The sequence below is a fragment of the Melopsittacus undulatus genome, chromosome 11 (genome assembly GCF_012275295.1).
Source record: "Melopsittacus undulatus isolate bMelUnd1 chromosome 11, bMelUnd1.mat.Z, whole genome shotgun sequence".
Lineage (NCBI taxonomy): Eukaryota > Metazoa > Chordata > Aves > Psittaciformes > Psittaculidae > Melopsittacus > Melopsittacus undulatus.
The window spans coordinates 2693575-2720612 of record NC_047537.1 but is presented as its reverse complement, the minus strand read 5'-3'; the positions used below and the strand labels follow the sequence as shown (position 1 = coordinate 2720612).

Genomic DNA, 27038 nt, shown 5'->3' with positions numbered 1-27038 from the left:
GTCTTGCTTCAAGTTTAGTTAACTAAAAAAGAAACAAGAAAAAAAAACCTCTGAAACCAAACTTTGCTTGGTTTGGTTTTGCTTTGGTTTGCAAACTTCCTGGGCAGAGTTACAGATTTAAAGAAGGTGCTATAACCATGTGCAACTCTGATTTCAATTTCACTTAATTTGAAGTTTTCACTGGGTATTCAGCTTTTGTACCCAAAATGAAAATCATTCTTCTGAAGTGAAATGCAGAAACATTTGTGTGGAAATCCCTGTTGGCCAAAATAGCTAAGCTCTGCACCACTCTTTTTCTAAGATAAAAAGAAATGAATCTATAATAGTTTGTGACAGATGGCAGAAAATGTAACTAACTGAATGTGATTCTGTATGGAGTTATTTGAGGTTTTTGGTGTGATTTGTTGTGAGTTCCTCTCCTCCCCCCTTCCCTTTCCTTTGATTGCAGTCTTTGTCCATTTATTCTTAGGACAGAATAAGATTTCTGAGCAGGGGCCTCTCTTGTGGTGCAAAGTGAGAATTGTTTTTAATTGAGCAGAAACATGTGGAAGGATCAGGAATATCTCAAGGGATTACAGAAAAATTCCAAATTTGTACTACTTACAGCTTGTGTTTAGAGCAGGGTCTGCTGGGAATAAATGTTAGTTAGTGTGACCTGTGACCTTAAAAACTGTTGACATGGATTTCAGCCAGAAACTAGCCACAGAACTCCTTTGTTAAGCTCATTCATAGCTCCTTGAAAACTCTAGTCAGTGAAAGTTGCCAGCTCAAATCTAAGGAAAGCAGAGCCCTTTTTTTTCCTCTTCCCCCCCCCCTTCACCCCCCCCTTTTTTTTCCCATGCTTTGGAAACAGTGGCCGCCCCTTAACCAGCAAGACTTCTTTAATGGGACTGCATCGCCTAAACTTGATTGGAATTGACAGCTTCCTGGCTCAGGCTTGCCAACTGGCAGGGCATTGATGCATAGGGGACAAACAGCTTGAAGGGCCTGTGTACACTGTTTGTGGATGTGCCTCTGCAGTGCAGCACACTTCTGTTGTGATACCTTCTAACGTAAAGGAAAAAGTCCCAAGCCCTGAGCACTGCCTTTAGTTCCACAAAGCTTCCAGTTATTTGGGGGAGAAAATCAAATCAGGTATTTATTGATACTGGATTCCAACCACTTTTCCAGTTGACTTTGCTTATAGCAGAGAGGATTTTGTTCATGTTAATGAGTCAAGTTGGAGTAATTCAGCTCAACAGAAGTTGAGCCTATGGAAGTTTCATAATTATCTATGGAAATTATCAAATACTTCTATTGGAAAGACTGATAGATTTTCTTGTTCTAAAATGTTCCACAGCTGCTGTTTGTGAAAGAGTGTTTTGCAGATGAATAAGGAAGGACATCCCATTCTCACTTTATCTGGATGAAAGTTTGGGACATTAAAAAGCACAGATTTATAATGAATGTTTTGAACTAGTGTTAATAGGAATTTTCTTCTGTGGACTATGCAGACTCTCACATTAAGGACACGTAATTTAACATACTTAGTAACAGTCTGATATAGGGGAAGGCTGAGCCTTAGAATTCTTTTTGTTAACTAAGTTCTTAAAGTTCTAACCTCATTTACAGTTTCTTCATGCTTTGCGTTTTTCCTTTGCATCCATAAAAGTAAATTTATAGGAAGACTATTTTGTGCTTGGTAAGAAAGTAGTTAAGAGTACTCTTTATTTACTGCACAGTCAAGACCAGGGCCTCTATCTGACTGCCTGCTGTTTTGAGGAAGATGTAATTCAACTGTTGTTCAGGCTTTTACTGTTTTCCCACTTGTGGGTTGTATAGAGGTGGTTGCTTTTTGCCTGGTTGCCATTCACAGATGTTCATTTAGAGAACAACTACAGGGTTTGGGTGTTTTGTTTGTGTGGTGTTCCTCTGCTGTGTCACCAGTCTTATCATAGGTAAGGCAACTCAAACAATTGGAGGATGGAGAAGGGAACTAGCACAGAGGACAAAGAGGAGTGCTAAGCTCTGCACCCGGTTTGCAGTTCCACAGATGCCCTGAGTGTTGCAGGTGCTCAGCTGTCACCTGAAGTACTTTATTGTGGCGTGTGTGAAATGGGTGATTTTGTGCATTTATGTTTTTTTATTTTCTAATTACTGTTTAAAAGAAGTTTACATACTACCCACTTTTTTGAAAGGAGAGGAAGAGAACTGGTAATGAAACTGGGCTTGTCTGCAACAGAGGAGGAATTTCTTCTGCTAATTTAAAGTTGTAATTACAAGTCTAGGCTGCAAGCAGTGACTGTGCATAACCCCAGAGCAGAGGTAGCCTTTAAGAAAGACTACCCCCTTCTCCCCCTGTCTTTCTCCCAGAGAAAAATACTGTTCTCTAATTATATAAGAAAAATCTCCAGACTTCATATGGATTTGCTATAGTTGTATGTTGAATAAAATGGCAATAAGCAAAATCAATGTTTTGCTTCCATGTGTATCTATATGATCCTTTCAAGCCTTGCAAAAGATGTTTGGTAATGGCTGGAAATGATATGGAATACTTTTTGGGCAGTCTGTTTGGTCCTTGTGGTGTATCGACCTGGAATCCCTGTACTACTTAAAACGCTTCGGAGATGAAAGGAAATAGCAAACTGGTTCTGTTAGACACTGGCAAAGGCCACAAAAAATACATGTATAAATCATGAGAAATTGGATCTCTCTGATTCAACAGTATAACAAAATTGTACCTGATAAAAATGTTATTGAGCCTCTGCCTTCTTCATAGATTTTCTGGTATTGGTTTTCTAGCAGTGGATTCCACACATGCATTAAATATAAGTAGGAGTTGAAGTTGCAGACATTTCTCAGTTCCTTGGCATAGGCCTTACAGAGAACAGAAGAGAGAGCCGGCTGGACTCATGGCTGGAGTCTGACCTTCTTTCACAGAAATTTTAGTTTCTTACAAGCTTCAACTGAAGCAAAACAGTTCAACTTCCTCTTCTGTGTATGACAGGAAATTGGGCTGAAGTGGCTTAGAAAATGTGAGAACGCCATGAATGTAGTACTTGGGGTTGGAAGGGTCTCCTGTTGTTGCAGGCATTTTGCTTTAACTTGACATGTTTATAAAACAGTTTACGTCTTAAAAGTTTAGGGGTTTTACCCCTGCTGATTTGCTTAAACAGACACTGGCTTTTATTTTCAGTTACTTGTCAGAATTTATATGGAAAAGTGATGAACCTAGTGAAAAGAGAGCTTGACATCAATTAAATTTAGCTATCTGCTCTGGGTTTCTTCTTTCTGATACACTCTTTCCAGTTCAGTTTTCCCAAACTTCCTGTGTTTTTTCTTTATTGTCTTTACGCATTTTACAAGATAAAGATGAGCTATTTAAAAACACTCTTCCAGGAAAAGAGGGATAAAATTTTGTATTACATCTGCTCATTTGTTGCCTTCCATTTGCATCTCTGCCATTAAACTTTTTTTAGAGTCTAGAAACTTACCCCAGGTAGTCCGTAAGGTTGGCTTAGCATCTCACTCAAGTACCTTTAAATATCAAGTTATATTATCTTCCCAAAACTATATTCTCTGTAATACTCAATAAAATACACTTATCAAAAAAAAAGTCTTTAAAAATAAGAGTTTGGGATAATGCATTTTTTCCCCCTGTCCTGTCATTAAAAAGCTTCAGTTGAAGTTTATTCCTAGTTGTTTTTGGCCCTCTTATTGGTCATGAATGAGCACAATCATTATTGATCATGTCAATATGTCGTGTGTATCTGTCCCTTAGAATGTGCACTCATCTGTGTGTATATGTGGAAAAAAGAGGGGTTTTGTATATTTTCATGTATACATGTCTGCTTAAAGAGCAGTGTCACAAACCAAGTCATAAAGACTCCAGTTGATTTTCCATTTTAGCAATATGTGAAAAGCATGAACAGTATTTCCTCTGAACTGTTTGTTTCTCCTTTGAAATTGTATACAGCAACATCATAGTTGCAGTGATAGAAATGAATTTTGATGATTTGAGTTTTAAGACCAACATTGCAAGGAGTCAGTTCCACTGAACTCATAAATAATGAATTCTTATTTTCACCTAGATGTAGTTAATAAATAACAAGTTAGTAGGGAAAATATTGAATGACCCAGAGTGAAAAGCTTTGGAGTTTTCATTGTGGTGTCAGTAGGACTGCTAAAGGCTTTGCTAGCTTACCTTCAGGTTTTAAGGCATGGTTGAATTGGTTTAAATGTTTTTGTTGAAATCTAAATAAGGTAGAACATTGCTAATCTGCACACCTTAGGATCACAGGCTCCAAAATGGCAAGCTGCATGGCTGGCTCAGCAGAAATGGATGGAGTTAAGGCTTCCTTCCTCTAGGATTCCTTGTTCCCAAATACACTCAGTAGGTTTACTATGTTAAATTCGATTAGTTATCATAGTAGCAAAGTGAATCCATCAGGAAAAAGGTACTTTGTTTCTTTTTCCAGCCTTTTTTACCCTTCTTGTTTCACCTTTATGTGCATTTCCAAAATGTTGCTGATTTTATTGGGTCCTCTAGTTGCAAATTACTTGATGTCTAAATGTCTGTGCATTAAAACTTAAATACTAAACGCAATAGGACGAAGATTTAGAAAAGGCAGAAAACATTACAAGTTCTGTACTCTGGATTTTTCTGTAATAACAAATGCTCTGAAAGAGAAATGTCTTTCAGGGTAATGGCAGGACACTGGCTACATTGCTTTAAATTTAATGTAAATTCTGGGCTTTCATTGTGCCTCGTCATGCACACCTTCATTCCTGTTTTGTGTTCACTGGTTGCACATGCCTTGTGGTTGGAGCAGGGGATGCAGAGTCAGATGTGCGTAACCAGCTGCTGCTGCTATTTGAAAGAGAAGTTCCCCTCTGTTTCGATCAATTTTTCTTTTATTGTCCACTAGAATCAGAAATTATTTATGTCCTTGTATGAAACTTGAGGTTTTACCTGGATTGCAAAAAGAAAAATAAAGGTAGCATACTTAAGGCAACTGGTTGAGCTGTACTTGCCCTGCTCCAGCTGGGGCAGGACGAGTGCCTGGAGTAATGTGTTGAATATGTAAGAAGCTGGTTTATTGTAAGAAAATAGTTTTTCCCACTGAACTTCCCAGATAAACCACACTTGCTGATGGATAACTGTGTATGTGAGCTGTACCAAGAAAAAAAAAGGTATCTTCTCAGAATTATTTATATTAGAAACAGTAAAAGTCAAATTTTCTATAATCAAATTTACGTCCTTTCTTACTTGTAAATAAGAGGTTGCAAAGGCTATCAATATGAGTACTTGATTTGACTGCTGTTCAGCCATTTTAATTGTTCCTAGGTGGTGCTTGGCATTGGGGAAAAGTTGTTTTCATTTTGGTTTTCCCTATATGTGCGCATATATATATACATCATTAATTGAAAGTTTAAGTGTTGTCCTTTAACACTGGTGTTTATTTCTGTACATATTGGTTTTGGTATCAAGCCTGAGCTGCTTACTTGCATTAATTTTATAGTGGGATAAAGTTATACCACTTTTGAAGTTAGTGGCAGCCAGAAAGTACTGGGAGTTGTTTACAAAAGAGTCCCATCGATTCCTCTTTTCTGTGGAAGCATTCAAGCAGGAAGACCTGCACAGTCTGTTTGGCACAGTAGCTGCTCTCAGCTGGCCTCGTGCCCTCCTGCTGTTAGGCAGGGCAAAGGATGTGCCAGATCCCGGGTTGTAACGGAGCAGAGCCTGCCTGCAAATCTGTTTGTAGTTAGCCTGGGGCCTTTTGGCAGCAGACTACAGCCGATTGATTTAGTTGCAATCCTTTTTCCTTAATATTTTCCATCTGGCCAACAATGACCTATAAAGACAGACACAAAACAGAGTTTGAATTATGAGGAGCGTAATAGTAAAATGCTTCCAAATCTCACTCTAGAACCTGCACCAGTGGATCCCTGCCCTTGTGTAACCCAGGGGGGTTTGTTCGAAAACACGGCTGCAACAGTGGTGGTAAAAGAAGCATTGTAGTTCTGAAGTTCGTAATGATGTAATAGGGAAATACATATTTCAGTTAAACTCTAGGTGTGTTTCCCTTCTTGCTCTTTCTTGCTTTCTATTGATCCTGAGTGGGAAGTGAAGCGCTCTCAGTGTAAGCTTCCTAAAATTGTATTGTAGTGGAGGAGCCAGGTATACAGGGAGCAGAGCAGAGATAGAGAGGACGGGGATGGGAATATGGGTGTGTGTTACAGCTAAACCCAGGACAGTATGGAAACACTTTAAGACACATAGCATCAGGTTTGGGGAACACCCATTCTCATGGATGTGAATAAAGAGGTGATGCGTCACAGGCTCTCAGTTCTGCAGGCATGGGTTAATGCTTTCCAGAGTGAGCCGTGATCTGGGCTGTTGGTCAACTCTCCCAGTTCTTCCCAATTGTCAGAGCAGAATTCTTGCCATCTAGGCGATTGCTCGAAGTTAAAAGATGTTATTAGTTTGTCTCACCTGTGGAGTCCAAAGCACAACTAGTCTGTGCTATATATTGAAATACTTGGCAATTTGTTTCATCTAATAAGGTAATGTTGCAACTATTCAAAATCTCAGATCTTTAGAACCTAGAAGAACCCTAAATAGTTCTCTTGAGGAGAACGGGTGCTGCCTTCTGTATTTTTTGTTTCTTCTGTCAATAGAAATTTTCACTTGCTGACTGAAAACAATGATGAGATGTGCGGGGGCAAGGCAAGGAAACTTCTGCCGCCCTATGCTGAGTTTACCACAGATTTCAGTTGCTCCCTACATTTCCTGAAGCTGTTGACCATATAAACTAATGCAGGGCTCTTAACCACAAGTTGCTTCTCTGCTGACAGTCCTTTGTTCTTGTTTCATCTCAGGCTGCTGCCTGCTGCTTTTCATCATAGTGGCAGTAAAATTGGGGATCCCAGTTCAAGCATGTTGTGTTCATGGAAGTGCAGTCAGAGGCACAAGTATGTTGGCATCAGGGCAGGTGCTGTAAAATAGAGCATTCCTGCAACAAACAACAATAGCATTAATAATAATTATGTGTAATAAGTTGTATAACTTATAAATAATATTATTATTATTTAAAAAGTGAAGGGCAGTTTAATAGCATGAGGAATATGTGTAGAAGGGAGAAGTGAATCCTTATGGTCGCTATGGGGAATAGCTAATGGTAAGGGTGGATGGGTAAAAGATGCATCATTGATGCATGGTTGAAGAAGAAAGACCAGTTAGGATTTTAGCTGTCTGTTGTAATATTCCATGCATGATTTTTGGTCTTCCCCCACACCTATACCTCAAGCCAAAATAAATAACTTTAAAACAAAATAAATCCTCTTGTGTAAGACCAGAGATTAGATTTCAAATGGAAACTGGATTTCAGATGGTACAGTTACTGTCATGTAACAGTCCTGAATTGGAACTGTCAATTGATTTAACTGAACAAGCCCCAGGTAATTTTTATAGCTGTGATAGGTGCCATTCATTCTGAATATCCCCTCTCAGAGCAAAAATTAGGATATTGGTGTAGTGAAAGTAACATTTCTGTGCTGTTGTCCTGCTGTTTTGGTTTATCTGTTCTGGTGTGCCTCTGGGAAACGAAGGGTTCTGACCTCAAATTTATTGACATTAACTGGCATCGTTGGAGTTGTGAAAATGTGAAACAAGAATAGTATTTGCTGTCAGAATATGAGTACATCTACAATATAAAGTTAGTTAGGACTTAAAACTACTTGATCTCAACACAGGATCCCTTAAAATACCGCCCTCTCCTCCCTTCTCCTCTTCCCTCTACATTACCACTGCGGGGCAATGTGAATTTAACTGCCTTTTAGTGAAGTTAAAGACAGTGAAGATGTGTCAGAGGAAGTTGATTGCAGATTTTGCCAAAGCTTTAATCTTGACTGCAAGTCAAAACACTTTTGTAACATATCAGTGAGAAGGATCACAACAGAAAATGTCAAGTGCTAGTAACACTAATGTATTGCTTCTGGTGGAATTGGATAAAGCTGAGAACACTGCATTCTAGTCCACTAGTTCCCTGGTCTTGCCTACTGACCAGAAACCAATTTTACTTAATTAATTAGGGCTTCATGTCACACCTTCTTTAGTTGCTGAACAACTGTAACAGAAGTAATTAAATCATGTCACTTTTTATTACCTTTGGCCCTGGCTGACTGGCTTGGAAACTTCCATTTTAGGGCTAATACAAACCGAATTAGCGCATCACCTTGGGGAAAACTCAGTTCCCTGGCATCAAAAAAGCAGGGAGGAAGTAGTTAAAGTGCAAGATGGATAGATCTTCTCTTCCACAAACGGACCACTTTTGGGTTGCTGTCTGAAGGCTTACAAAGCATGTCTCTCAGGAATGAGACCATCCTGTACTTGCTGACAGATGTGTACAACATTCTCCCAATGAGATTACATGGCAACTTCCTCCTTCAGAAATCAAGATGTGGCAGGAGCCCTCAGGTTATGCAGTGGTAATTGGAGAAGCAGGGGCTGTTCTGAGAGGTAGAACTGCTGAGAAAAGCTGCAGGAGTTGACTTCTGCATATTGTTTCAATAGAAAATGTGATTCAGCCACACTGTAATAATAGGAGAAAGGCTTTATCTGGGTTCATTTGAGGCAGTGTTGTCTGGACTGTGCATGGATCTGAAATAGAAATCTTAATTTGTAACCTCAGCTGTTAATGAATGTGCTTGATAAGGGACAGATGTTCCTTCAGACTGTACAATACAAATATTATTTACCTTACAGGAACTTCCCTCAGTGTGTTTTAGAATTAATTGGTGCATCAGCTTGAGCATTCAGAGGCTGTGGGCAATCTCCTATTTTAATCATTTGCTTAAACTGATTGTTAGACAAGAAGTCTCATAAATAAAACTGTGCCCTCTCACCAGTTAAAGGGCCAGAGAGTCTTTTCTGTTCATTTGTGTGCCATGTTTCAGGAAGTCTGTTGAGTGGGCTCATCAGCCGTGTTTCTGCAGGTATAGAGTCAAGTTCTATCATACATTCATATGCTGCTTTTTACATCTAAAGGGTTGTTGTGAAGTGTAAAACATTGTACATTGTAGTAATAGGCAACCTGCAATCAAATATCAGACTCTGACATGATGCTTAAGTAGTTTTCAGTTCAAGGACTGTATTCACATCTTGTATTTCAAATGCTTATTTGCTGTAAGTAAAGTGATTCTTATGTGACTAACCCAGTTTCTAACATTCCCAAATTATGAATTTCAAGTGCTACCATAGCACTGAAATAATCATGAATTTCTTGCTTGCCTGTTTGAGCTGTGGTTGGGTTTGAATTTGACTTTTACGACTTGCTACCAACTGACTTCGGGACCAGACTTTATTATTAGGAGGCGTGTCTGCTACCACTGAATATATGAGAATTTCTTCACAGTAATGAAGTTCCTGCCCTTTGCAAGGGAACTAAGACCTTGCTGCAGTTAAGTTTGATTCTTGCCAATAGGAAACAATAGGAGAAACAATAGGAGAATATTCCACAAGCAGGGAAGATATAATTGATTTCTTCTCTCTCTGTTGCTGAAATATGCTCATTCTCGACCCAAATTTTCTCTCTATTTAATTTACTAAAATACAAAGAATCAACATAGTATCCTAGAATGTTGTCTTATGAACACAGAGGGATATGAAGCTGTGTTATCCAACTTTGCTTCTTTGGTGTTGGAGTGAAATAATGATATCCGAGGGGAGAAAGAAGAGCCACTACAGAACCATCTAGCTTACCAGTTTTTGTTAGGATACATCTTCCCTCTATAGTCAGAAATGGGATACCTCCTGTGTGATCCTGAACTTTTCTTGTATTTATTGATATGATTCTCCAGGATTTTTCTCAGTCAGCTCATGGTGCTGGTATGTGAGACTGGGATATTTACCACATGGCATGCTTTTACTGAGTAGATATTCCTTTCTGTGCCTCAGGGCAATTAATTCTCTCTCTTGTGTGACAGTGTGATTAGGCAGTGAAGACCTTGGCCTTCCTCCTATGATTTAGCTAATTGATACTTTCCTTCCTTAAATATTGTTCTGACAGTTCTTGTCATTCTTCTCTAAATGTTTCTTCCTGTCCTAGTGAGTTGTTCTTTCCCACAGATGGGCATTGGTGCTACACAACGCAGGTAGTTCTAGAAGTGTAATGTGTTGGCCTGTTGGGAGTCACCCTCTGAACCTGCTGCGGTAATGGTGTGCATGGCTTCTGAGCTGTGTTTATTACACTCAGAATTTCTTAACTTGGAGTTTTTGGCACTCAGACTCTTTTCTGATTTTTCTACTTAGGTTTAAACGTAGGCTAATGGCTGATACAAAATGTTTGGGTGGAAAAACCACTCCTGGTTCAAGAACAAAAGGCCTGTGAGAGAGACTATAGAAAGCACAACTGGTGCTCAGCTTCAACTTTTAAACATGTTGAAGTTCTTTAGTAGCTGAGCAGAGGTCCCTGCCAGCCTTTCAGTGTGGCTTCTGAACACAGAGGTGCATAAAATTTATCTTCTCTTCAGGAATTTATTGGCATTACAGATGGTGATACAAAAATATGTGGAAGCTCTGAGGCTTCCAGACGCATTGCAGCAGTGTGCTGTAGTATGTTGTGTGTTTTGCTGATAGGGAGCGTGTTTGATAATAATAATAATAATAATAATAATAATAAAGTTCATAATTCTACTGAAATTTCAGCTGAAACTTTAGTACTTACTAGAGGGCAGAGCTGAACAAGCATGTGGGATTGGGGTCTGTAATGAAAAGGAGCTGTTTCTCTGGTCAAGGTAAAAGGGTTAATTTGCATTGGGATGAAAAGGCTGTTCAGGATCTACTATTTCAACCTGTGATAGACTTAGCAGTAGTCTTTGATCCCCAAATGAAATGTGATGGATTTCAACTGATGCCAGATGTCTCAAACCTAGTGGGATCTCGGATTGTCTGCCACATCTAGAATTCTCTCTTCCAGCACTTTCATGTGTGCTTTTAGCCGTGGGTTGAGAAGAGAGATTCCTTGACAAGCTAAGCCTTTGGAATCCTTTCTCTGTATTGTCACTTCAGGGGTGATCTTTAGACTCTCGCGCTGTCTAGTGCATCCTACAGTTTTAAAATCAAGCCTCATGTGCCAAACTCCTCTAACTGCTTCATAACAGAGTTTTTTAAAATTCAGGAAATTTAGTGCCAGAATAATCTGTCACTTTTCTCAGTTTAAGACTGTTCTCTGCCCTCTTCTTATTTGCTAATCAGAGCATTTTACCCTGGCCAAGTAAAAACATTGTTCAGTGTATCCCTATTGACATTAAGTGGAACATAATCGTTGTCTTTTTAACGCCAAGACTATCTCGTTGCATTTCATAAGCCTTACTGTAAACTGTCAAGCTCTTCAGTATATCCATCTTCTTACCAAGGCTGCTTTATGAGCTATCCTTGTGGTTTTAATAAGAGTATAAAGACATGATCATCGGTGTTTGCCTTTTAAACGCAAACAAACTTTGTGTTTGGGAGTTTATGGAGCTTCCCATTTAATTTAACATCTACTAAACACCATTGGGTTTATTATTATTATTATTTAAGATAATACACGTGATCTCCTAGATTTAATCATCCTGGCATGCTGAATTTGAGGTATACCTGGTCAGGCCTGCTTATATTAGTTGGCTACAGTAAGAGCTGCAGCTTTCTACTGTATAAAAGCCTTGCGTAGTAGGGCTTACATTGCTGTAAAGCTGATCAGATTGCACAGTTCTTTTCTGTCGTCAACCTGTGCCCCAGGCTTTGGAGATGTATGTACTCTCCAAAATTGACTCACACTTCTGCATTTTGTTTCAGCAAACCCTGGGTTTTTTCCTTTTAAATTAATTCCTTTCTCTTTTCTCCATGTGGACTGACTATAGAAATACCACTTGGCAAGTTTTCTCAACGGTATGAATAACTTGTGTGTTAGAAGTTAATAATCTTTGATTTTTAAAGAGGGATGATCTACCAGAGGGAAAGCAGTCCCCAACAGCAGACCAGACCTTAAAGCTACTTCTGAAATACATTAAGCACAAAGTATTCTACCATAAAATTCAGTAAACTTCCTAAAATTTTGCAGTGATCAGTAATTCACAAGAAAAAAAGCCTGACTGCTGAAGACACTTAATTTTGTATGATCTAAAATATGCCTGTATTTATGTGCCTGTGAATGTGCATTGTCTTTGTACAGAATATAAGATGTTAATGCACGGACTTATAGCCAAAAGATACGTATTCCTGTTTTCCAGTTTGAAGGGTAATGCTCCAGGTAGTAAAAAAACAGATTCTTCCTGTATAAAATGCTTTCCAGTGGAAGTCCAAGGCATGTTTTTCATGGAAAAGCTATTTCTTTTTCAGACTGTAAAATTCTGTTGTTTTCTTCCTTCTCAGAGGGCTCCTGCTTGAAGCAGTGAGTTCACTGTGTGCTGGCTTGATAGGAGCTTCATGATGTTGCATACTGTAACGCTAGATGTCTGAATTCATTTTATTTACATAAATTCCACAGTGCAGCTGCACTGGACTTTTTTTCCTTCCTCCTAAGGTTTTGGAGTGACCACAAAGAATCCCAGAAAGGGTGACAGCTTCGTCAAACTCAGACTTCAGTTCCATTTGCGATGTCCCAATTAGATGTTAGCACACCAACAAAAGCCCCTTGGAATGGTTATCTCAAGCTGCCCTTGCACTTTTTAGCTTGCCTAAAATGTAAAATTGTTACATCATAAATCTCTTTGTCACAGTTTTCTGGCTTGGTGTTGCTGAAGGGGGTGTATTCACCGCCTCTGAGCTGTCTTTTGTGAGAGGCGCTGCTGCTGCGTTTCAAGAGCCACTGTGGCTGTTTGGGGAGCAGTTGGGTTCAATAGTGGCATTTAGTGAACTTGGGAGGCTTTGTGCAAGTGAGACTTGCTGTAACTGCTTATCCTTGGTCACACTGGGTGGAAAAACAGGAAAGACAATATTTTAATTGACTTTTATTATTAATGCACAGTGGCAAGGCACCAAAATAAGCACTTGCTGTTGACAATTATATAGTATTAAGATGCCCCATAAGATGAGACGCACAAGTTCTGTGTGAGGCAGTTCTGTGGGGTTAAATGCTTCTAAAATATGTACGTGACTCACGTGCTTAAGCTACAGAACTTTTAACTGAATCATGAATTGTGGAAAGATCGCTCATGGGTGATAATGAAAGGGAAGTTATAGCAAAATTGGGGAAAATGCAAAAAGGAAAGAAATCCCATGAGAGTGAAAAAGGAAAAGATTTCTGTGGCTTTCCACTGTGGAAGAGGCACTTACAAGAAATTGAGGTCTAATGCAGAGGCAAAACTTTGAAATAATAAAAAACCCAACCTGATGTTCAAAAAGGCTGTTGGCTGATGCTGTGGAAGGTGAGCCTGCATCTCATAAACATGCACAGATGTTGCTATGGAGATTTGGGGTATGTGTGTATGTGTTTAAGCTTACAAGTGTGAGAAAGTGTCAATAGACTGTGTCTAGAAGAGAGAATAATGATGTATTGAGTTCCATAAGGTGTAGGGGAAGACACTGGAACACATAAATGGCTGAACTGGGAATTTAGCCTATGGAAATTCCCAGATGAGCACAGAGATGCCTTGGTACTTTCAAATGTGTTTTGTAAAAATGCTGGAAACATTGAGGGAGATGAGGGGGAAGGAAAGGAAGAGGAAAAAATGAATACTGTATTCCTGCAAAGAAAATACCAGGCTCATCTCTCCTTGAGAAAGGATTATTTAAAAAAGATGTAGTTAAATGACTTAACTTGGTCTTAGCTGTTAAAAATCAAGGTGGAATTTGAACATCGTTTAAAAGGGAAATCACATTTTTAATGAAGGGAAGAAGTCTTCTGATGGTTGTACTTTTGCCAATTTAAATGTATCTGGATAAACCCGCCGAAGAGCATGGTGCCTGCAAACAAAACTTAGTTCATCATTATAAACTGCAGTCAGCATTATTAACTTATAATAGAACATGATACCAGTTGGTATGTTAATAGTAGTGGTAGTAATAATAACAAGAATTAACTCATTTTTTTTCCAATTTTGCTGGATCTTCCTTGAGATTTTTATCTAATATATTAATCACATAAGGACTTGAAGTTTGGGACAGTGATGTTGCTTGAAGCGGACATGGAGAGTGAGGAGTACATACACCTAATGGTAGAAGTCATTCACATCATGTGAGCATGACCATGCAAGGAGAGGTGTTTCACTCATTAGACCAGCATTTTGACACATAAGAACCTGCTGGGCTTTGTGGTGATTTCACTGCCTCAGCGAAGGACCAGGTCATGTGTGTTTTGTATTAGTTATTCAGAGTCCATGAACTGAATCACCAGTGTGTTTTACTGACACATGCACAAGTTGTGCTGGCAGAAGAAATACTTGGCCTGAGTTTCCTCTTCCTTACACTTTTGTCAATCAGGAGGATTTCCAGTGCAGTTAGTGATGATGCTTACTATGGTTTAAGTAAAAGCCAAGCTCATTATTGGCAGAATTAAGTATTCCAGGCCACTGTAGGTTATTGTATTAAGCAAAAGGTCAAGATTCAGGAGCTCCCCAAATCCAATCCTGGCTAATACAGACAGATTTTGTGAGCCTGTCACTACAGCGAAGCATGCCCATCTGTAAAATGGAAATGACTGTTCTGTTTAGCAAGGGAGATGGCAGTTGGTTATGCTGTTATCAAAATATATAGTATGTGTTATAAATAAATACATGTTAAAAATTCCACTTCTGATCTGTGTGAATGGAAGGAATAAAAGTTATGTGTGCTTACAACTTGGTCTATTAGGAGATGCTGCATTAAATATGTTGATGTTAGCCTAATTACTCAATCTCACAAACTTCAAATGCCAAAGCTGTATTGATCAGAGGTGCAGTTCTGCCTGTATATGGATTGGAAACTGTTCTTGTATTACGGTGGTACTTGTCTATGTAGGGTTCAAAGGAACCCAAAGGTACTACAGTGTAAAGGTACAGGTTCCTTTCCAGAAGTGTTTGTTTTGCTTTTTCATGGTGTCAGCACACCAGTAAAATTGAATGCTGGAGCTGTTAATGTTAAAAACAAGTTTGCTCTGGTAATTGGCAGATCTTCATAAATCATTTCACAAGGTACTTGTTGCCACTGGGCTTTGCTGCTGCCACACTGCAATATGAAGGGGTTTTGCTGCTGAAGTTCTCAATACACTTTTAAATTCTGCAGTGCTCCATGGGAGTTTATTTAGATGAGTTCAGCTTTCACAATGTTCTTGCTCTTGCTTCCTCCTTCATTTGTTGTCTGTAACAATCAACACTGGAAAATCTGTCTCTTTGTACATTGACTTCATTGGAGATTTACCTTTCTAACCATAATTCCTAGTTCCATACCATGTTTGCCCAGCCTCTCTTTACCTTTGTCCTTGGCTGTAAATGGCATTTGTGAGATAGCCTCAGTGATTTAGTGGTGCATGTTGTAACTTATAACTCTCCTTCATTCTAATGAGCGCTCAAAAGATATCAAAAGAAATTATAATGGTGAAATTTTCACATTTCAAAGAAAGTCTATTTATTATCAAACCCTCTGTTCATTAGTAATGCTTCAGAAGTGGATGAGAAACAGCTGCTTTTCCCGAGGAAGGCATCTTTTACTTGATAAAGAAATCAGCTGGATGCCAGTGTAGATACATTGCTTACACATTTCCCCTTTGCTGTTCTTAGAGATCTTGCATTTTCTTAGTTACTGTTGAACAATTCCATTTGATTAAATTAGCTTTTGCATATAGACAATCACTATAATAGAGTTATGATTCTCTGGGCTGATGTGTCTGTTGGAAGACAGTCTTTATACTCTGATGGAGAGAACCCAGTAGCTCTCATAACTTTGTGCAGTTTCAAGTCCCGTAACTGACTGAGTTTGATTAATTTTACATAGGGCAGCAGCCAAAACCCTGTACTGAAGTTGTGTCTAGTCTCATTGCTGTTGGCAACTTGGTATCACCAAAGGGAGTTCCTTTGGCTCATCTCTTAACTGCATCCTTCTTGCTGGGTAGTGGCAATATGCACACATGTATGTGCACACATGTATGTATACACATGTGGTTTATGTATGTACATACGTGCACAGGAGCATAGTTGCTTTATTTCCAAAGGTTAATGCTCTCAGTGTTGGTTGCAGTCCTTTCTGGAGGTCAGAAAACCTGACCTCACATGTGCTGCTGTGAATGGGTCATTTTTTATCTTTCACATGTTGAAGCACAGGAGTGGATTAATCTGTTGAAAAACGCAACGCTAAATCGACTCAGTGCAGCAGCTTCATCTATGGAGCAGCCAATATTGGGTGATGACATTTTCTGGCGTGTGTAACTTTTGAAGTATAGATTGGGCTTGTGAGTGCGGTGCTGGTTGGTGAGTTGTTCCTTCCTGCAGCACTGGCTGGCTACATCCCTCCTCTTCCCCCATCTCTCCCTGCAGTCCAGGTACCAAAGCTCTACCTCTTGTTGTAAGCCTACTCCAGTGAAGGTGAACCTCCTGGTAACTGCAAACACCCTATGCAGGGGTTTGTTATCATGCTAATGTGCTCGTTTTTACATCTTCCCTGTTGTCTCAGCCTGGTCCGCTGGTGGCTGGGTTTGCGCTGCTGCTCTTTAAACACCACATTTTGGAACCATTTGTATTTACAAGCTGCAATACAGTGCTGTTGTCTTAACGTTTTGACTGACCCTAATTGCTGTGACACATGTAACTAATGATGTTTTGTACTTTCAAGGAGTGCACTAAAAAGGTGATGACATATGAGTTACTGAATAAGGTACTGTGCAACTTGTGCTGTAGAGTTTGTGCAGACCTTATGGAGCATAATAAGCAGTTTTCCTGTGCTCGTACTTGCTTCCCATCGGACTGGCCTCTCTCCAGCGCTGAGGCTGCACTGCACACTGGAGGCTCAGAGAGAGAGAGCAGCAGAGCCCCAAACGGGTCTCTCAGCTTGCAGAGGCCTGATTTGATTAGGGCTTTGATTTGATTCGCATGATTTGTGGCAAATATGTCACTGTGTGTGTGTGAGGAAACTGAAAACAGGTGTAATTTAACAAAAGGAAAATTGCAGATTGCCCCTTTATTTTTGTTTACTCTTCAACCACAATCTGATTTATGCTCATTGGAGTCTTTGAACTTCAACTCCCTTGAAGAATCTCCAGTCTATCAGTTTTTGATGTTGCTGGAAGGGGGATGTGTGTGCGCGGGTGCATGCGCTCCCGTGCTATGGTGCTCTGGGCAATCTCACTCCAGAGAGCTTCCCTTCCTTTGTTTAACCTATGACCTGTGAAAACAAGAGTTAATCAAAAGTTCTAAGGTAGCTAAGAGGAAGGGGAAGTGTTTGGTTACAAATTAAATATGAGCAAGTCATAAGCCATAAATCTTCAGTACTGCTACCAGTTGTGCTACTTAAGTTGCATGTGGTATAGAAAGTTTTTGGTTATAAATTCAACTTTCATTTCTTTGGAGGGTTGTTTAGAGCCTGTCTCGAGGATTTACTTTTTGTAAGAGAACATCCATGTCTCTGTTTTTCCTTTTGACAGAGATTTAGAAACATGAAGATAACTGTATTTTCTGATTTTAATGCTTTGGGGGGGCAACTGTAACTGGTCGCAGTTTGGTCTAATAAAAGTAGGATTGTTTCACTCTGAGTAGTAAACACATGGAGTAAGTGCTGAAGTAAAAGTGCTGAAGTTTTCTAATGTATCCAAGGGTTTCAGGGTGAGAGAGAGCCTGAATTCTGTGAAGGAGGGAGGTGAAAATTGATGCGAAATCACCTGCACAATTTACACAATATTGCGGTGGGTTGATTTGTTTTATCTTGTCTTGCACCTCCCTCAAGCAAGAGCTACACGGATTCCTGTGTATTTTTCTGTGTTGAGGTCTTCAAATACCCACTGACTTCTTCACTTCAACACAGTGAGGCTTTTCTCCTCAAAATGGAAAGGTGTTCTTAAAATGAGAAAAAGAAGTGCTTATGCTGTGATGATAAATCCTTATTTGGAAAACACTGATTAAAAGAAGGCAGAGTTAGTGTTAAACAAAGGATAATAATGAAGTTCAATATAAGATACTGAAGAGAAATGGGAAAGCCAACAAGGAGTGCACCAGGAGAGCAGAAATTGGGCTCTGCCTTCCCTTCTGGTACATGGAGGGTTTGCTGATGCTTTGATGTTGTGTGAATATGAGACTTGATGAGAGTCATAGGAGCTATTTTCTAGGTGCTGAGCTAAAGAATTAAAATTGGATGTGGATGGAGTATCCTTGGGGTAGAATGTGCCGATTTGTCACGTTTGGTGTGCTCCAGTCTGTAGTGAGGTGAGGTTTGGATATGAACAAACAGGTCCTGCCAATACAGGTGAGTAAATCTTTGAAGAAAGAACCCAACCTTGGGTTCAGAACAGGCATTGTCCCATTGGGTACAGGCACCACGTGTTACTGGCAGTGCTGGGGACATGGTCTGGATTAAGGCTTCAGACCAAGTGCAGCTCTGGCAAAACAGAAGCTGCAGTAACTCACATTTTTTTATTGCTGTTGCGATACATTATACACATACATTATAAACAGAGGAATATTTTAGAAGATTCTTAATGTAATTCCATCAATGTAGTTTTCCAGGAAGGTCCCTAAGCAATTAAGCAGAACTTTAAATATGCCTTCCTGAAGCAAGGTTTGGTTTCATACCGTCAGGGAGCTTTCGGCTGTCTTGCTTTTCTGTCTTTTCAAACTCCTTTGATAGCTGCCTTGCAGGGATTTGTTTACCAGGTTCTTAATCTCTACTTAGCAGATAGGTTTTGAGAGGATTTCTTGTTACCCTTGTAATGGCTTTTAACTCTGCTGAAGTTTATTTAATGAAACAGAAAGAAAGAAACTTATCTTCTAACTAATCCTTCTTGATTGTTTACAATATAATGCCAAACTTAAATGCTGTTTAAAGTGGTAATTGTCTGTCTGCTCTATTCTAGTACTTAGTTTGTAAAGATGCTTAGAGTGTATTAATTTAAATGATAATACTGTCATATAACATGAAAAGTTAAGTTGCTTATCAGTATATTTTGATAAGCTACTTACATTTTACAGTAGCATTTGCAGCCTTCAAACAAATGTTAATGATGGAGTGCCATTCACTTTATCTGTCTCATATATAGCTTCTCACTTCATTTATTACTAAAAGCTGTACAGTTACGAACCATGGGGCACTCAATCCTTTACGGTTGTCAGGATGTAGTCATATTTTATAAAAGCTTTAAATTCTGTCTAACTATATCAAAATAGAATCCATTTGCTTCAGAAAGCATCTGTGATTAAAAGAAGAATCTGTTTGTGCGTCACGCAAACCTGCGTTGCTATTTGCTGCAGCTGAGGGGAGATTCCTCTGGTATTTAACAGGAATTGAAATAAAGAACCACGCTGTGAAAATAGAGCATAAAATCATACCAAAGCAGACTGTAGTGAAAAGCAACATCTTAGCTCTCTATCTTATTTTATGGAATGAATGTGATTTTTCTGCGTGTTTGTCTTAATTTTGTTTCTCTCTTTCTTGTGTAAGATGAGTGCAAATTTACGAAGGGTGAAGTTTCTGTTTGACCTAACTAAGGGCTGGGCTGAGTACAATGATGAAATAGCATTTGACAGCAGTTAAAAACTGAGATACTGGTTATCCAGTTTAAAAGACTGAGTTGTATCAGATTTGCAACTGTGTGTCTGTGGTTTGCTGGGATGTACAGAGCTATTCCACATAGACTTTGGGAAATAGCTATGATTAAAAGTGTTCCACCATACATGAACATCAGTGTGCATTTACCTTACAGGCTGAAAACTTCCTTTGGGTTGTATATTTGTTTTGCAGGGACAAAGAGGAGGGTGAGCTCTTTGTTTACACTAGGGAGGATGAAGCACTGAATCTCAGTCCTCAGAGGAAGAAGTTGCCACAACTTCTGTCAGTGTCCTTCAAATGGAAGGTCTCATGTGGCTTTCCTAAGAGATATTTGTGAAGTGCCATGCTCAGTGAAGGGTGTTGAGAGGATGCATCTGTATTATAAAAGCCAGCAATGTTGGATTTAATAACTGAGATTCTGCAAATTAAATGTAGGTTTTTCCTTTCTGTTTTCTTTTTAGTTACCTCCCATGGTTTGAAGTCTTCTATAAGCTGCTCAATATCTTGGCAGATTATTCAGCAAAAGGACAGGTAAAGCACTAATCTTTCTTTTCCCTGCTCCAATATTGAATGAGGGAGAGTGGTTAAAAACCAGCTGGTTTAAGAAGTGCTTATATCAGAGGTGACCATGGGAATTATTAATCTGTACAATGCAGTTACACAGAAGATCATATTCAGTCAAGCTGAAAGGTGGGCAAGTGACTTTGAAAAATAAATCTATTTTTGGGAAAAAGTGAAGTCCAAGACTGTGACTGTGGATCCAGCCCAATTTAGTGGTTTTTCTACAGTCACCCATGCTGGACATACCTGAACTGTATTTAGCACATCCATGGAATTCCCATATTGCAGTTGGAACTAAGCCATGAAAATTTGCTTGTAAGTTTATAAATCATAATTCATGATACAGAGAAATCACACATAGGGTTGCAGCACCTAGCCTGGTTTCATGTATTTAAAGTATCACAAGTATAATCTTCCCAGTTAGATTAGTGCTTTGATTTATTACCAATTTGTGGTAATAATTGTATTTTGCATTTGTCAGAATCATTCATGTTTAAGGTAGAAGCACTCAGGATCACATCAGGATCACATGGCTTTACCCTGAGCCAGTGAGGTGTTACAAAGAAGTTGTGGTAAAAACTGGCTTGCTCTGATCTTAGTAACTGTGTAGTGCATAGGTTGTGACTCTGTATGTTGCAGAAGTATGTAGAAATTCATCTGAAAGAAAGAAGTATTCTTAAAAAATCATGTTGTAAAACAGCTTTCAGAGGAAACTTCATAGTCTAAGGCATAAATCTATTTCACATTTTTCTTTACATTTGCAAGTTCTCTAAACCCCCAGTTCCACAAACATTGCCCTTCTGTCTTGGAGTTCTGCTTGTTACAGCTATGCCTACTTAGTATTCTTCTTATTCTTTTTTTTTCCCCCTTTCTTCTTATTTCAGGATAGTCAAAGGAGTGAGCTCCTAGAAACATTTCATAAACTTGCCATCCCTGAGCCAGGAACCTCTGTTCATCTTGGAGTGGTAAGTGGGTTGGGAGAGACATAAAGTGAGGTGTTTAGTTTTCATTATGTATCACGATAGACGAATGTCAAAAGCAATTCTCCTTTCTGGAGCTTGCTACACAGATGTTGTTTTCCTGTGAGGACACAGAGCTGTGAAATTCCACTTTTCACATTTGGGGCCCTCTGTTTCCCTTTCCTTAACTTCAAATATCTTTGAAATGCTGTTCTTTGATTGGAAGAAGATTGTGTATATTCCCCATGGAAATTTCTCACCATATTGTCTGTGACCTGCAAGAGGTCACAGGGCAGCAACATGACATTTATTGCCCACACTTCTGCAGAGCTCCTAGATCTTGCAGGTATGCAAGGGGGACAAAGCTGGAAAGCAAACAGTCACCTACCTGTCCTAGCAGCATTTCGAGTATTAGCTGTTTATCACATCTTTGGTTCCTTTTCCTCCCCCCAAAGAAAAAAACTCCCACAGAAAAAGTACTTATTTAATACTTCTAGGAAAATTAAAGAAGACTGAAAGAATAGAAATGTGGGCTTTTATTGACGTGACTATTTGGAATTTAGTGTTTGGGGCTTTTTGTCTTCATATTAATTTTTGCAGAACAACTTTATGTTCCAGCCAGTAGTGAAAAACTACTTGAGATGCACATTACTGCAGTTGCCAATTAGTCCTTTAGAGTTCACATGGAAACCAGTGGTGTGTGCAGTCACAGTTCTCCCTCTCATTTCCTTTATTCCTTCTAAAGTACTTTTTGCCAACAAGCAGCTTACTCTCATCACTTCACCCTGTAATGTCAGTCGACAGGTAACAGTTGTTTGGCCTCGGTAGGTCACCAGCTGGCAGCAGCAATGTCCCAGTCCTCCGGAGGCAAGCTCTTTTCTGAACAGCATTTCTGTTTAGGGGACGAGCTGTCTCAAAAGGCAATGATCAGTTGGGATATTTCAGGTTTTTCATACCAGTGGTTTCAAGGAATGCTGCTGGTCTCCCCTTGTCTCAGACATTTCATGGGTGATGAAGCAAGAAAGGATATAAAAGAAGCAGCCAAGGGGCTGTTCACTGGGGTGTCTTTACACGTTTTCTTTTGACTGTTTACAAGCCTGCTTTGGGGTCAGGGTGAGGTTCCTATATGTGATATATTTGTAGATACTGTTCCTGTATCTTTGCATTGCATCTTTTGAACTAAACTGAAACAGTGCTAGATCAAAAAGCAAAAAATTGTGTTTATACATTTAGTGTCTATATTGAGTGTGGCTGTTATAGCCGCTTGCTATTTCGGGTTATAGACTGTTCATGAAGCACTGAAATGTCTGAGATATATATACACACACATATATATGTCTCCACAAGAAAATTGTGCCAGTTGTGGAGCTATGCCAGGAATAAACCACCTTCAAAGCTTCAGCAAGGAATTAATCAGTAGCCCTAAGACAAATTATGAAAACCTTAAAAATAATCTAAATTGTATCCAACGCTGGTTTACAAAAGCAATTGAGTTGTATTTTCTCTCTTCCTTTCCCAAAGACATAACCAAGGATTGTGCAGGTCATGCATGGTCAGATTGGGAACTAGAGTGAACCTGGTCTTTTGGAATGCAGACAGTTTAAAAATGTAGCAGTATCATGGATTATGAGATGTGGTCTTTCAAAATGTGTTTTTTAAGATGTATAAAAGTGACCTGGAACTTTAATGATATTTTTCAGGTAAGGCATAAAAATTAGGAAGAATTTTTCAGCAAATTTCCATAACTTCACCATTTTCTTGAATGAAATTTAGGGATGCTGTAAGTCAGAAAGGGACCTGTGTGCTGACATTTCCTGTAGTCCATCATGCAAGATGTGGAAAAGATGTCTTGAATTATAGACTGCCTTGGAGTTTCCTTGGCATACGTCATACATTGTGTGGGTCTGTACTGGTGTCTCTGAAGAACAAAAAAATGTACTACAACTTTTCAGGAGCATTTGATACTTTCTGTGTTTCATATTGCATGTGTGATCTGAGAATCCAGCTTTGAAACCCATGACAAAGAAGTCATACTGGTAGTTGGTAACAAATGTTCTGTCATTTTTACTTAGCTGAGCAACTGCTATTACTGCTGTTACTAATACCAAGGAATACATTTAGATTGCTTTTGACAATATTGCAATAATAAATACTTACTCTTCTTTTTAGCACTCTTACTTTACTGTGCCTGACACCAGAGAGCTTCCGAGTATACCTGAAAATGTGAGTACTCCAGAGGACCATGCGCTTTGCCTTTTCTGTTTAATGTCAGCAGCAAAAGAGATAACATTTGTTACCTCTCTTTGGCTTAGTAATAGATTATATTCTGTAAAATACAGCTAGATGTTGAAGTGAGCTCGCATGTTTCAGCATGCCTCAGATTTCTAGCTGGATGATAGGGCTGCGGGAAGACAATGTGGCATTTTCTTCTCTTAAATACTCTTTACTGTGCTCCTCTGTCTCTTAGCTAGATTTTTATGCCTCTCATCTCTCTTTCCTTTCTCAAATATTTTGCTGTCTGTCTTACCACCGTATACCTCAGTTCATGGCATGAAAGAAAGGAAGAAAAGGGAATGATCAAGAGATTTCTTCTCATTTGTGGATGATTTGTATAGCAGATTACATTTGGGGCTTTTTGTTTCTGTGTTATAACATTGTTGCTAGCTTTTTTTTGTGTTGTAGACTTTCATACTGACATGTATCCTGTCAGTAAATTTAATAGATGTGCTCTTTCTTCTCAGGTACTTCATTTTGTAGAAATATGATACATTAGGAGTAATTCAAGACTCAAATCCTGTCCTAAACCACACATGAAGTTACTTGTTTATAGGGTTTACATTTTATGCTCATCTCTTTTATGCTAATCTGCTCAAACTTTAGCAATTTTTATTTGATAAGCCTCAAATCACCTGGAGAGCAAGGAAGGAAGCTTATTTCCATTTTATGGGCTGGTGAATTGGAAGGCAGAGAATAATGAGCTAGTAACGGTAAAAAAACAGTGGCAAGGATTAAAAGTAGGTTGTCTGCCTTGGTCCTGCTTTAACTGATATGGAACGGCTTAATAACACAGTACGTAGTAAAGGCTTCAGGACGTATAGCTGTATTTATGCTCTGTTGGTTATGTCTGCTGGTGATGTTCGCTTTATATTCGAAGGTATGAGTCAGCTTCCCAAAACATTTGAGCAGGAGACATGATGAATGTTCATGAATCAAAGACTGTTATAAAAGCAGAGGCCTTGGGCCAGAAGGAGTTGGAAACCCTTTGAAAGCTGAACGCTCAGCCTTCACGGGTGGGAGGGAGTGCCATGTGACGCTAAAAAGCATCCTCTTTGAATCATTGAGTGGTGCTGATGTGCCTCAGAGGGCTGTGACTGTTTCCTGGGTATCCTGTGCAGCTGTGTCCCTGCCAAAGGTGCACTCAGCAGTGTCTGGGGGGAACCTGGACACATCCGGTAACAGAAGGGGGAAAACATTTCAGTTAACAAATATATGTGCCTGTGTACTTGTATACATGTACACACACATATACCTAAAGTTAAAAAGCTAGGGCTCATTGTAAGAAAGAAAAGTATTAAAAATCAGATCCATTGATCTAACTGTTGCAGTTGACTTCTGTGTCTCAGGCGTTTTGCGTGCTTATGTTTTTCCTGATGAGTTATGTGTAATTTCTTATGTGTATTTTATCTGCCTGTTAATGCAACTTTCATGTCGAATTGGAGCATATTAGGGAATAATACAAGGACATTAAATGAGCATAAATCTTCATGGATTTTAATCAGTTGGCCTCATTTATTCAGAATTCTACATATCTTATCAGTAATAACATTTAAAACCCATGTTAGCAAAACTTTTAGTAGTGCCAAACTTTGAAGTTGTATGTGATGATTAATGGAGAGCTGCACAGAAGTCTATTTGGAATGTTAACAAACTTTAGTATCTGACTTTGTGTCAGATCAATATGTTTAATGAGTCACAAAAGCATTTAGCGTGGACACTTTCATGTAGCAGCTAAGCATTGACTTTCCCTAAAGATTTAAGTTACATGAAAGATTTGTAAATGTTTTGTGACTTCAGAAATAAATGTGGGTGCATTGCAGGAAATACAGTGCAAGACTGTAACTTCCCTGGTAGTATCTGTTGTGTTTCAGATATCAGGGAAGTTACCAGTCTGGAATGATGACATGTTCTTGGTGTGATGTTCTGGTGTATTTTTGTATCACCGAGTCCTATATTACAAAATGCTCATCTATTATAACACATGTCTTTTGCTACCTCTTTCTGAAGCCCTTTCCCTTTTATTTCTATATTTACACCATTTGATAAAGTGTATTGTCATTATTTTGTTCTCCGAAACAACATCATGGCATTATAGCATTATAGAAGTGTTAGCTGCACACCAGACCACCGACCCTGTGCTAGATTTTGCTTATGTGTTGTTTGAAATAACACAAGCTTCTAAATAAGATGAGAGATTTCCAGAGGAGAATGGAGAAGGAAACCTGACTCAGTTCTGTTGACTTGTTCTAAGAGGGAATTTGCTGGTCTTCTACATGAAGCTGTTTGAGAGCAGACTAAAACAAGTGAACTATAATCCATGTCTGGGCTTTACTCTTTGCAGAGAGGGCTCATTGGCTTGTTCTTTCAGTGAGAAATTCTTCATTAGATGATGGAAGAAGAAAAGTACATGATAATTTTCCCTATCTCAAGTCAGTGTGCATGTGCATTTACTGGTATTAGATAGCAGATGATCAAATAGATGATTGATCTAGGAATGAACTTTTAAAGGAGCATAAGGGAATTTTGTAGCCCTCTCAGTGAGTTTTGGGAGGAGTGGGGATACCTGTTCCCAATTTTATTTTGAAAATCCCACTTTTACTCCCCCAGGAACAGTGTAAATCCTGGGAAAGAAAATACACAACAATTATACTGCAAATTGGAACGCTTTCATTTGTATTTATTTAACTCATTCATGGTTTTGTCACTTACGAGACGTATCTTTCAAAATACATGTGTAAGTCCCAATTCCATCTTCAAAGATGACAGCTTTCTTATAAATAAAACTTCGAGCTAACACGTGAATTTCCTCAGTATCAATACATTACCATACAGCCCACATGCTTCACAGGTGTCACTGGCAAATTTCTGAGAGCAGAGAAGACTGAATCCTTACAAGTCTTCCCATCTGAAGGTACATCTCTGTGTCAAAGCCAGTATTTCACCAGACTAAACTTGATGAAAGAATTAATTGCAAACGACGTCCCTGGGTCTATTTTCCTCTCATTAGTGGATACTGTTGCCTTACAACCAGGTCCATGCACAAACACATCTACATCTCCAGGCAGAACATGGGGATTATGTCTCCTTTGCCATGCCCCTGATCTGAGCGGCACCAAAGGTTGCTTGTGCTATACAGATTCTTTTAATTCACACTATTTGCAGTGATTGTGTCGTCATGCACCAGTGTTTTGGCGTCGTGGAAAGATGGGTGAGAGGGGGAAGAAGAGCCATAGAGAAGACAGCTTATGTTTAGACAAAAATATCATGCTAATCAGCACAGATGGGATGAGAAATACAGAAAAAGTACATGATAGTTTAATAGGTTTTTGGCAAAATATGTTGGCTTCTAATCCCCCCCCCTTCCTTTCTTTGAGTATACCTGTCTGTGGCTCTAGCTTTCCAGTAACAAAGCCTTGACTGACTGGTTTATATTAACATGTTTGAAGCTAACCACAATGAGCTTAGTTTTTCTCTATCTACACAGCGGTACAAAAGTCTTCCAAATACAATGCTTAATTTTTCTTTAGTTCTTTGTGTTTGGATGGCAAGCTGTG

General features: G+C 39.1%; 1 protein-coding gene across 6 annotated transcripts in view; it reads left to right on the top strand.

Annotated features, from left to right (window-relative positions):
- DENND1A (DENN domain containing 1A) overlaps nt 1-27038 on the top strand; it is a 189070-nt gene that overhangs the window by 61620 nt on the left and 100412 nt on the right. For all 6 annotated transcript variants that reach the window (XM_034067586.1, XM_034067583.1, XM_034067585.1 and 3 more), the window contains 3 exons: nt 20149-20218; nt 21133-21213; nt 23377-23430. In XM_034067586.1, coding sequence (XP_033923477.1) covers nt 20149-20218; nt 21133-21213; nt 23377-23430 — 205 coding nt within the window. The remainder of the gene's footprint in view (nt 1-20148; nt 20219-21132; nt 21214-23376; nt 23431-27038) is intronic.